The sequence below is a fragment of the Cavia porcellus genome, unplaced genomic scaffold (genome assembly GCF_034190915.1).
Source record: "Cavia porcellus strain 051 isolate PalLab524CR breed Dunkin Hartley unplaced genomic scaffold, mCavPor4.1 scaffold_19, whole genome shotgun sequence".
NCBI lineage: Eukaryota > Metazoa > Chordata > Mammalia > Rodentia > Caviidae > Cavia > Cavia porcellus.
In genome coordinates this window covers 40,040,522-40,053,365 of record NW_026947502.1, presented here as the reverse complement: position 1 = coordinate 40,053,365, position 12,844 = coordinate 40,040,522, and the positions used below count along the sequence as shown (strand labels likewise).

The 12,844-nt window shown below is 37.5% G+C and overlaps 1 protein-coding gene across 1 annotated transcript in view; it reads left to right on the top strand.

Annotated features, from left to right (window-relative positions):
* Positions 1–12,844, top strand: part of LOC134471643 (leucine-rich repeat-containing protein 37A2-like) — a 53,998-nt gene that overhangs the window by 29,964 nt on the left and 11,190 nt on the right. The window contains exons 3-7 of the mRNA XM_063230961.1: positions 4,562–4,633; positions 5,532–5,603; positions 6,147–6,227; positions 10,432–10,503; positions 11,080–11,154. Of these exons, the coding sequence (XP_063087031.1) occupies positions 5,587–5,603; positions 6,147–6,227; positions 10,432–10,503; positions 11,080–11,154 (245 nt within the window). The 5' untranslated portion in view covers positions 4,562–4,633; positions 5,532–5,586. The remainder of the gene's footprint in view (positions 1–4,561; positions 4,634–5,531; positions 5,604–6,146; positions 6,228–10,431; positions 10,504–11,079; positions 11,155–12,844) is intronic.

The window sequence follows — 12,844 nt, the reverse complement described above, 5'->3', positions numbered from 1 at the left end:
CTTTATCTGTTCATCCACCGATGAGCATTTGGGCTGTTTCCAAGATTTAGCTGTTACATATTATGATGCTATAAACAGGAGTGTGTATGTATTACTGTTGCATGGTGCTTTTATTATTCTTTTGGGAAGATATGAAGAATAGCGGGGTCAAATGGAACCTTGAGCTTTAGTTTTCTGAAATCTCCATACCGATTTCCACACGGTTATATCAGTCTACATTCCAGCAACAGTGGAGAAGGGTTTCTATTTCCCCATAGCTCCACCAGCATTTGTTATTGGTTGATTTCTTGATAATAGTTTTTGTGGGATGAGATGGAGTTTCTGTATTGTATTGTATTGTATTTGTTTCTTTAGTGCTACTGGAATTGAACTCACAACCTTGGGATTGCCAGGCAGGTACTTACAATACTGAGTGAAATCCCCAGCCCTCAGTGTTGTTTTAATTTGCGTCTGTCGAATGACTGGTTATGTTGAACATTTTTTATATTTTCATCTGCTATTTCTGCTTCTTCATCTAAGACCTGTCTTCACCTCAGATACCCATTTTTCACTGGGCCTTTAAATTTGGGGCAGGGGGCCGAGGATAGCTCAGCGGCGTAAGCGCCTACCTGGCAAGCGCGCAGTCATGAGTTCCATCCCCGGTACCAAACCAAAAAAAAAAAAAAAAAAATTGAGGGTCTGATTTTTTTTTGAGTGCTTTACGTAGTCTAGATATTACTCTTTTGTTTGAAATAGTACTCTTTTTGTTTGGCAAAATTGTTTTTCCTACTCTTTGGGGCCTCTCTCTGTGGTTTCTTTTGTTGTATAAAAGCTTTGTTTGTTTGTTTTTAAGGCAGGGACTTGCTAGGTGGTGCAGGCTGGCCTTGGATTCAGTTATGTAGTCCAGGGTGGCCTTGAACTCATGAGGAACCTTCTGTCTCAGCTTTCTGAATGCTAAGATTACAGAAATGCACCTCCAAACCTGGCCTGTGAAAGTTTTTTAATAAGGGGTAATCCCAGTTGTTAATTCTTTGTGATATTTCTTTGGTTTTATACATAAAGTCTGCCTACACCTGTATCTCCAAGAGTTAAACCTATTTACCTTCCAATAGATTTAGTGATCTCATTTTAATATTTAGATCTTTGCTTTATATTGATTTTAGTTTAGTGTGTGGTGAATGATATGGGGCTAGTTTTAATCTCTGGCATGCAGAAAGCCAGTTTTTCCAACTTCATTTATTAAATAGGCTACCTTTTTCCCCGGAGGGTTTTTGGTCCTTTGTCAAACAGAGGATAACAGAATGTGTCTGGAGTTGTTTCTGCATCTTCTAATCTGTTCCATGGATCCTCATGTGTGTTTTTCTCTACTAGTACCTTGCTGTTTTTATCATGGTAGTTTTGTAGTGTACCTTTTTTTGGTATTTATTTTTGAGGCAAGGCCTCACTATGTAGTCCACGCTGACCTCAAACTTGCTATATGCTGTGCATATAGCAAGGACCCAGGTTGGTCCCCAACTCAAATGAACCTTTTGCCTTCGCCTCCTAAATACTGGCATTATGGGGATGCACTAGCATGCGTGGCTATAATATAATTTCACATCAGGGTCTGTGTGTCCCTCTGCATTGTCTTTGTGCCCAGAATTGCTTTTGCTATTTTAGGTCTCTTCTGCTTCCAAATTAATTTTAGGATTGTTTTCTCTAGTTCTTTGACATATGTTACTGTGTTTTGTTTTTGTTTTATTTTTTTGAGACAGAGTCTTTCTAAGTAGTTCAGGCTGGCCTTGAACTCACTATGTAACCCAGTCTGGCCTCAAAATTGTGGCAGTCCTCCTCCCTCAGCCTCCCTGGTGCTGGGATTACAGGTAAGTGCCACCACGTTTGCCTGCTACTGGTGTTTTGGGATTGCATTACATCTTTATAACAATTTTGGAAGTATGGTCATTTTAACTATAATGGTTGTTCCTTCCCACGAACAAGGAATATCTTTTCATTTTCAGATTTTCCTTTTTATCTTTTTCAGAGTACTCTAGTTTTCCATGTAAAGATCTTTTGCTTCTTTTGTGAGATTGATTCGGAAGTATTTCAGTTTTTTGGATACTGCTATGAAAGGTGTGAAAGCTTTCCCTAATTCCTCTTCCAGTGAGTTTGTTGTTTGTGTACAGGAATGATACTGATTTTTGAATGTGGACTCTATATCCTATGTTACTGAATTTCATCACTAAATCTAGGAGTCTTTTGGAGTTGTTGGGATCTTCCATTCTGTGTATCATATCAACCACTAATACTTTAAAGTCTTCCTTCTTCTCTCCCCCCACATTGCCATATTCCAGTGTATGGACACCAAATCTTAGAGAGGTTGATTTGCTGCTGCTTGCCAGTCCATCTTCCTGAAGCCTCGACCGTCATCTTTCTTTACATCAGTTGTAATATCCTGCAATTCTACGTTTGATACCTCAAGGTTATTTTGTTACCCAAACATAGAGGGTTGTCCTTTTTTTAAAGTTCCTACATAACATTCCACAGTATGTACACATCAGTGCTTAATAATTTCCCTCTTTATATGGATGCTTAGGGTATGTCCAGTTTTCTTTGTCCCAAGTTTTATTTTTTATTAGTACATGACTAATTCCTCACGGGGAGCTGGCATATGCACATAATGTATTTTCTTTCTTTTTCCATTCGCGCCTCTTCTTCCTCCCCTCCCACCTCCCTCCATCCTGTCTGGATCCTCTTCCCTTTTGCAAAAGAACTACCTTACTTTTCTGTTAGGAGATTAAATACCAGCACCCAAAGTTAAGGAGGGAAGAGGCTTCATTACAAACAGTTTCAGATGTTTCATTCCATAATTGGCTGCCTCCAAAGCAGCATGACACGTGGCGGAGGGGCAACCATTCATAGTGGGAGAAGACAGAAAAAGCAGCCACCGGGAGGGAGAGAGGACAAGCCTCTTCCTGTCCCTTACACTGTATGCAGGCTCCCTCATTTAGGGCAGCCTTAGCACTCACACCTTTAATCCCAGCACCGTACTATGAATTAATCACACACTCTAGACTAGATTCAGATACCTCAAAAATAAGTAAATAAATAACCCGCATGACTGCATTAGGCTTTAGGGGGAACATCTAGACACAAACCATAGCAATATCTATCTCCCTCTTTCTTATTATTTTTCTCTCTATTTATATTTTGGGTTTCTCATAGAAATCGTGCAGTATTCAAGCTTTGGTGTCTGATTGACGTATTGTTTTTAACCGTTCTGGTCTCAGGTGCACCCGCTTTCTGACTCAAGCTTATCCTTCTTTATTGGTGTAGAGTAGTACTCCATTGTGCATAAAAATCACATATTAGTGATTTATTTATTAGTGCATGTTCATAGTACATAACGTGTGCATTCCTTTTGGGGACTTGGTATATGTACATAATTTATCTCCATCCCATTTTTTCATCCTCTTCCCCCCCCCCTTCTTTGCCAATTCTTGATCTTTTCTTGTTTGTATATGCTTGTAGTACATACTATTTATGTTCCTTGTGGGAACCTGGTACATGCACATAATACATCTTAGATCCTTTTTCCACTTGCTTTCCCTTCCCTCTCTACCTGTCCCCCCCATCTCTTGATTCCTTCCCCTCCAAGAACAATCTGTTTCCCTATTTACTATTATTTGTCTTTTATTTTTTATTTATATTTGCATTTCTCACATAAGAGAAACCATGTGATGCTTAAGCTTGGGTTTCTGATCTATTTCACTCAGCACTATGGTCTCAAGCTGAATCCATTTTCCTACACGTAACTCCAGTACAACCTTCTTCATGGCAGCGAAGTGCTCCCTTGTGATTAAACACCATATTCTCTTTATCCTTTCATCTGTAGACAGACATACAGGCTGCTTCCAATATTCAGCTATTATGAATGTGCTGCTATAAACATCGGTTTGCATGGGTCATTGTAATTTGCTCTCTAACTCTTGAGAAGGGGAAAAGCTGGGTCAAATGAAATTTCTACTTTTATTCTTTTGATGGAATCTGCATATCACAGTCTCCATATCAGTGACTGGACTAGTCGACATTCTCACCAACAATATAGGAAGGTTTCTTTTTCCCTGCAGCCTTACCAGTATTTGCTCTTGTCCAATTTCTTGATTATGGCCATAGAATCTCTGTGTTGTTTTGATTTGCATTTCTCTAATGGCCAGAGATGGTGAACAATGTTTTCAAGAATTTATTGACTGTTTTGACTTCTCTTCTGAGACATGTCTGTTCCTATTAGTTGCCCATTTTTTGGTTGGGTCTTTTATTGAGGGAGGTCTCTCCAGCTTTCTTGTTACCTGTATCATTCCATGCACGTCCTTGCTCAGGCCTCTTTGTGAACATGGGCAAGTATTTCTGTAGAACAGACACCTAGAAAAGGGATTGTCGGTGTGAAGACTGTGTTAGACATGAAACTTTAGTTGCTCTGAGAAATGCTGTGCCAACACGCTCCAGGCAGCAGGAGCTCACAGTGCTCATTTTCTCACCCTTTGTCACTGCGGCATATTCTTTGTTTCTGAGGATGTTGATTCAGAAACACCTTTTCATCTTCCAGAAATCTCAGCCAAAACTACATCACTGAACTACGTAAGAATTCATTTGAAGGCCTGTCGTCCCTCCGATATTTGTAAGTTAAACATATTTAGTTGTCTCTATATTTTTTTTTTTATTTTAAAGAGGGTAAAATAGAATAAAACCAGTCAAAACAAACCAGTGTAAAAGATACAGGACTTCAAAACATTACAAAATCAACAATAGTTACCATAATGCCTTTGTTGTCTTCACAACAGCTGCAGATAACTTCAGACATATAGTAAAAATTAAACAGGACAGAATAGAATAGAAACAATCAAAACAAAACCGTGAAGGCAAGAAAGGACTTCAAAACAAGCCTATAGTAAATCCACAATGGCTACCCTAATATGTCCTGCTGTCTTTGAAATAGCTGCCAGTTAGTCATATTATTTGAGTTTGAAGTTATCTATAAAATGAGGAGAGAGTTCAAAGCAGACATTCTTCAAAATCCCTTCCAGTGATAAAATTGTGCGATTATGTGAATCTGTGTAGGTTTCAGTCTGTGTCTATCATCAATGAGAAAAATCCCACTTACAGAGGAAAAGTGGTAATAAGACTGTGCATTTACTCATGCTAACACGGGCCTTGTTTTATTAGTGTTTGGGTGCCATTGGCTTGTACTTATATTTACCCCCGATCCATGGATCAAATTGATTCATACTCTTCATTTTATTCAGCTCATAAGGTAATAGTAGTTTTCATATTTTTAAGTGCTGTAAAAGGAAAAGGAAAAACAATCTATAGTTGTATATTTTATTTATGAAGATCATAAAGGTGATCCTCTTAGAGGAAATATAAACAGGGCTGGGGTCCAGAATATCAAACATGAATATAATGATTTAGACAAAAATATGTTTTCAGTTTGATAAATTCTAAAGTCTAGCATTAATTCAGACTTATTAGATATCTAATAGCTACTCAAGGCAACATTTTCCTCTTACTTTTTCTAGAGATGTATCCTGCAATAAAATACAATCTATTGAAAGACGCACATTTGAACCATTAATGTTTTTGAAGTTCATGTAAGTTACAAATACAACCTCATAATATATGCAATTTTATAAACCTTGTTGTTACTCAGTTTGAAATTGTTTTAATCTCTACCAAAGATTAGTATAAGGATTATCTCACAGGTCAGACAGACATTAAAGAGCAGTGACCTTCAATTGGTGTGAATTTGCACCCAAGTGATATTTGGAAACTGTGGCTATTACTATTGACCTCTAATTCTGATAACCATCCTATAGTGCCCAATAAGACACCACAACAAATAATTGTCCAGCTCAAAAGGTCACTAGTGCTGCAGCTGTGAAATTCTGTTCTAGAGTAATGGAGATAACTTAAGACAAGTACTTATTAAGCATTCACTCTTACGTATTTAGTGCATTTCAAGTGTAAATATGAAAGTTTAAATTAGAAGCCAGCATCTTCCCGTGAGATTTTTTTAGTAGGTGGAAAAAATATTGATATTTTGTTTCACCATGTACTGTATAAATTGAAATCATCGCCAAGTGATTAATCTCCAGAATTAATATCTTTCTTCTTTGGCTTATGCATTTTTGTAGAAATCTTCGTTGCAATTTACTAATAGAACTGGATTTTGGAACATTTCAAACATGGCATGGAATGCAGTTTTTACACCACATGTAAGTAAAATGAATGGCAAACACATGTAAAAATAATCAAAACAAAAACTGTAAAAAACAAATCGATGTGTTATTGGTTAGCTGGGTCTGAGTCCTGCACGAACCCTGAGAAGTATGTCTTAAGATTCACTGACTCCTGTCAGGTGAGATCGAGTATGTTCAGAGAGGTAGGGCCAAAGACTCTGTTCCTTATTTTCAAATGAGGAAACTAGGGAACAAAGAGGCTAAGAGATAACTTTTCTTGGTGACAGGTTCTTACTATGTAGTCCAGGCCGGCCATGTACTCACTGAGAGCCCATGCTGGCCTCAAACTTATTTGTCCTGCTTCAACCTCTTGAGCGGTGGGGTTATAAGCATGTGCGACCATGTGCGGGTTGACTTGTGCAACTTCCGGGCAGCCTGCTCTGTATTTCCGGGTACTGATATTTGGCATGAGCAGTATGAGGTGTTGCAGGTACTGCCCAAGTAACACTCAAATTAGTACTGCAGAGAGCTAAGAGGTATGGTTCTGACAAGTGAATGGTTCTTGAAATTCCACTTTTGAGTTTAACTCTGATTCCTTCTCACATGCAGAGTTCTGTTACAATGTATGCAATACAGAGCTTCAAAGAACTATGTTTAATGCTCTGTTCTCCAAAGAACAAAAGGTACAGGTGCTGAGTCCCAGAACCTCCTCAGTGGAAAAGCAGAAAGAATTCCTCAGAACCTGCTGCCAATCAGTTCCCTCCCCAACCACCCAGTATGTTATGTTTCAGAATCAATATTAGCACAACCTTTCCTATTCAGTGAACTAAGTGACACTAATGGTATAACCAACTTGCATTTTTTTCTTTTCCCTTCTATCCTTTCTCTTTAAGGGAGAGGATGAGATAAAAGGGGGCATAACAACATAACAATACAGGTTAAAGCATAACACTTTTAGCAACCTAGTGCTTCACCACCAAATAACCCGACTTAATAGTAGTTACCATAGTGTCTCTTTCTATGAAATATTTGAATATAACTTCATATGCTATAGCATCAAACATATCAAGACTGTGTAACACCATTCAAATGGATGAAAGCATTGTAGAGTATTTAGAACCAGCCTACAGAAAAAAATGATCAATGGTTTCTATATTATCTCTTTGCCTATAACAATTTTTGTTTATATTACCACATACGATAAAATACAGCAAATTACAACATGATAAAATCAATGGAGACAGAAGAGCCATAGTTTGGTGCGGCTTTAAGACAAGATGGTATTAAATCAGCACTAGCTATATTATGTTTTATTTTCTTCAAAGTAGCTGTTCATTGCATCACAAGGCCATGTACCTTTTTTGAATAATAGTTTCAAATTCTCTCCCCATTTTATCCTTATGTATCTTTTTACTGACTTGTAAAGTTTCTTTATACATTCTGGATATTCTGTGTACTAGGCCTTTGTCAGACATATGATTTATAAACATTTTCTCCTGTTCTACTGGTGGCTGACTTTTTATCATTTTACTGGTGTCCTCTGACACACAAACATTTTGCAGTTTGCCTTTGTTTTGTGTAAAACTGGGGGTCGATCCTTGGGCCTCTGCATTGAGCTACATCCCCAGCCCTTTCTCTATTAGGATCTCCTTAAGTTGCCAAGCTGCTCAGGCTGGGATCTAACGTTCAATCTTCCTATTTCCCAGAGTACTAAGGTTACAGCCAGGAACCACTACACCCAGCTATTTGTAGATTTTTTTGGAGATAGGCATGCATCACTGAGCCAAATTGAAGCACAAAATTTTAACTTTTATAAAATCTTGTTTATCTATTTTCCCTGTAGTTAAACTCTTTGTATCATACATAAGAAATTGTGGCCTAATACAGTTACCAACATTTGCTCTTATATTTTTTTCTAAGAGTTTTATAGTTTAAGCCCTTACATTAGATTTTTGCTATATTTTGTATCAGTTTTTATATATGGTTAGGGATTTGGTTACGTTGTTTTTCTCTATTGTTTTGGATTTTTTATTTCACTTTTTTCTGTTTTACTCTTTATTATTTTCCTCTGTCTTGGGCTTAAGTTACTGTTCTTTTTCCTACTTTATTCAGGAGAATTTTACATTATTGATGAGAATTTTTAATACTTGCATCTAGGTGTATATCTTTCCCTCTGCACAATGCTCTAATCAGGTCCTAAGTGTTGGTGGTATATGACTTCATTTGCATTGATGTTGAAGTATTTCCTGATTTCCCTTGTGATTTCTTTTTGACTCCTTATTTGCCTATATGTGTGTCATTTCTATATTTATGAATTTGCCAGACTTCTTCCTGTTGTAGCTATGATCTCAGCCTGTGTTTCTCTGGATCAGCTGATTGCTTACAGAGGTGGAGAGGGACTCAGCTCTTTTTGTCTCCCAGCCCGCAGGACTGCCCCAGGCTCATAAGAAGAGGCTGACTTCTTTCTCCTCCCAGTGGCCCATATGGCTGCCACTGGCTCAAAAGAAGGAGCTGGCAACTCAGGATAAGTTAGATAACCTCTCTGGGCCTCAGTTTCCTCACTTATAAAGTGGGGGTAATTTTAATATCCACCACTTAGGATTACTATTAGGCTTCAGTATAAAATGTTGAGCGTAACTACTGTTACTAATAATTACTATTCTTAAAATATTCTGTAGAAGTATAATAACTTATGTTTCCTGAGTAGATTTAACCTCAACATAGATTTTTCTTATATTTCTTTTGTTGTTGTTTGCTTACTGTAAAGAATTGAAAAAAATTACATTCCAGCATTCTGAAGTAAAAATTTGCGTCACGATGAATGTAGCCAGGCACAGTGGTAATTGCCTGTAATCCTAGCACCTGCCAGGTTAAGGCAGAAGTATTACATGTCTGAGCCCAGCCTGGGAAAATTATTAATTTAGAGAGAATTTTTCTGAAAATAAATGTAAGAATGGCTAGGGATACAGCTTAGTGCAAGGGCTCTGGGTTCAATACCTGTGTTTGTAGTCTCCACCGCACAGGAGCCTGAGGTTGCAACAGGGCTTGATCCTAGGAGTTTGATGCTAGTCTAGGCAAGATTATATCTCTTAAAAGGGATGTGTGCATGCGAGCATGCATGTGTGAATGTATTCGTTTCATTGATATGAAAAGAGAATTTTATATATTCAGTGAACATTTATTAAAAACCTAGTAAATTTTAGGCACTATACCAGGCATTAACATGATACAGGAAAACAGATGGGAGTAATAGAGCAAATATGACTTTAATTACCTCCCCCTTGTTACAGTTTTTATCAAAATGTCCCCCCAAAGCCTCCCTCAGTCCTAGGTGGAGCTTTGGGAGGTGATTGGATGATGGGGGTGTTATAGGTGAGGTGGGGCTCAGAAGAAGTGGGTCACAGGGGTGTGGTGTGGATGGGTTATCTTCCTCCCTGCCTCTTCCCTTCACTCTGTGCTTCATGATTGCTGGGCTGTGAGTGTCTCTCCTCCACGCAGGCCCTTCCACCAGGCTTTCCTGCCTTGGAGCTGGTGATGCCCTGAAACGTGAGCCAAAATAAAGGCTTTTTCCTTCCATGTGCGGCTGTCAGATATGGTCTCCTTCATGAAGAAAAGTTACTAAGACTCACCTCTTGAGATGTTTAAAACTTTTTTTCTTTGACTCTAAACCAAGGAATTGCATCCCTCCCCACATAACTGCCTTTTTTGTCGTTGTTGTTGAGACAGGGTTTCACTATGTAGTTTCAGCTGATCTTGAATTCACTGTGTAGCCCAGGCTGGCCTCAATGTTCATGTCTCAGCCTCCTGAGTGCTGGGGTTACAGTGTGTACCAACATGCCTAGCACATTTTTTTTTTCTCAGTGAATTAGACCATGATTTTATTTAAATTTATAAAGATGAAAGGCAAACCACTTGAGTTATGAAAGATTTTAACTATAGAATTTCCTGTAGGGTGAAGATTGCTCATCAGAGCAGTCAATTTTAGGGTTTTTGTTCTTTCACATATTTTTCCTTTTTTAGCCATGCTATTCAATATTTTTGCCTCCCTCTTTCTCATTTCCACCTTATCTTTTAGAGACCTACTTGACCCCCAAAGAAAGAATGCTTTCTGAATTCTAACGGTTATTACACGTGTAGTCACAGAAAATGCTTTTTTAACATGTAAGTTCTATACCAAAAACAAACACCTTTTCATGTAACCTCAGGCATCGTAAAATTTTAATTCCATTGTGCCTTTCAGAATTCTCAATCATAATCCTCTGTCAGCCATTGAGGATTCATCTCTTTTTCAATTACCAGGATTAAAATATTTGTAAGTATTCTATTCCAATAATTGTGTAAATGTAATATAACTTCTGTTCTTCTTGCTTCCTTTCATCAGTGGTTAAGTATTGTATCTTGATTCTGAAAGTTATAATTTTAAGTTTAATTTGAATTTTAATGCAGCTATTGAAAAAAAGTTATTGGAAAGAAAATAATTAAGATATCTAATGGGTAAGGGAGCTAGCAGGGGTAGAGAGCACTGTTGAGGAACACAGAAATGAAACGTATAAACGAGGCAGACCCATCATTTACCTCAGAAAGCATAGTGATATGTTACTAAAAATAAAAAACACACATAAAGGTGACTACAATATAAAATTGAAAAGTAAGATGATGATTTCAAAAAGGTATAGGCTCTACTATGGAACGTTAGTCATCAATTTGATAGTGCAAATATTAAAGTTGAACTTTTTCATGAAAAAACTCTGGGATTATATTTTGTGATAAACTCATGTGCTGGCTTGTTAACGGGGACAATTGAATTAACCACACTTTGTTGAAATACCTGTGTAAGTACAGAGTATGTGTTGGGATTCCTCATGACTGACTGAGCTTTCTTTTTCAGAGACTTGGGACAAACACATTTCCCACTTATATCGCTTGAGAATATAATCACAATGGCTCTAGGACTGAAAACACTGTGAGTTAGTTTTGTTTTCCTTAAATTTATTTGACTAAGGTATTTTGGTTAGATTTTTAAGGAAATTATTTTGGTTTATTAGGGTAGCTGTGTATTCCATTAGTGATTCCATCACGTACAGGAGGAGGGGAAGTGCACAATACATCTCAATTTCTTTCTCAACCTCTTTCTCTTCCCTCCCTGCCCCTTTCACCCTTTCATCTCTTGGTCCCCCTTATTTTTTTGTTACGCATTTGTACATAATGCTCGCACTTTTGTACGGACTTGGTGCGTGTATGGAACACATCCCAATTTCTTTGCATCATCCCTTACCCCCCATTTCTTGACCGCCTTCCCCTCTGAGAACAATCTGTCTCTCCTATTATCTATCACTTATTTTGCTCTTTCTTTTAACTCAGTTTCACATATGAGGAAAGCAATGTGATATTAAGCTTGTGTGTCTGATTTCTTTTTTAAAAAACTAAATTTTATAACAAAATAATAGAATATTAAAAGTTAATATATTGTGTATTGTTTTCTTCAAAGTAGTTATTCAGAATACTAGATATAGGCATAACAAATTCTCCAAAATGATATTAGCATGGCAGTTTCTTTTCAGTGAACTACGAGAAACTAGTAGTATAACTATCTTATATATATATTTTTTTCTTTTCCCTACCTTCCTTTCCCTCTGCCCCCAACGTGGCTCCTCTTTCCTTTCAAATCACTTCTTCTCATTTCACAACATGTATTGCACATTGTGGTCCTTATTTACTCTTTGTTTCTCACACCAGAAATACAATGTGATGTTTACACCAATGTGATGTTGATCTGATTTACTTCATTTACATGCAGGGTCTCAAGCTGCATACATTTACCAATAAAAGTCTCCAGTTTATCTTTCCTTATGACTGAATAGTGTTCAATTGTATAAAAACAGCACATCTTTTTAACTCATTCCTTGGCTGATAAGCATTTGCATTGTTTCCAAGATTTTGCTGTTATAAATGTGTTCTTGTATACATAGCTACACGTATATCACTGTGGTATGATGTTTTCAGTTCTTCTGGGATGTTACCCAGAAGGGGATTTGTTGGGTTGAATGGGAGCTCCAATTCAAGAGGGGTTTTTTTGTGGTTTTTTCTTTTCTTTTCTTTTCTTTTTTTTTGAGGAACCTCCACACTGATTTCCACAGTGTTTGCACCAGTCTACACCAAAGTGGAGAAGGGTTCCTTTTCCTCCAGAGCCCCTCCAGCATTTGTTATTGCTTGATTTCTTGATACTAGCCATTTTTTCAGGGGTAAGGTGTAATCTCAGTGTTGTTTCAATTTGCACCTCTCAAATAGCCAGTGATGCTGCTAACATTTCTTTCTTTCTTTTTTCTTTTTGTACTGGTGATAGAGCTTACTATCTCGCTCTTGCCCGACAGGTACTTACACTGCTGAGCTAAATCCCTGGCTGAGCATTTTTTTATGTTTATTTGCCATTCATATTTCTTCATCCGAGAAGTGTGTGTTCATCTCAAATGCTCATTTTTCGATTGGGTCTTCAAATCTGGGAGGATTTTTTTTTAAGTTCTTTTATAGGTTCTCAACAGTAATCTTTTATCTGGGGAACAGTTGGAAAACATTTTTTTCCCACATTGCAGGTTATCTCTTCACTGTGTTGGTGGTTTTCCTTGCTGTGCATAAGCTTTTCAATAAGATGAGAT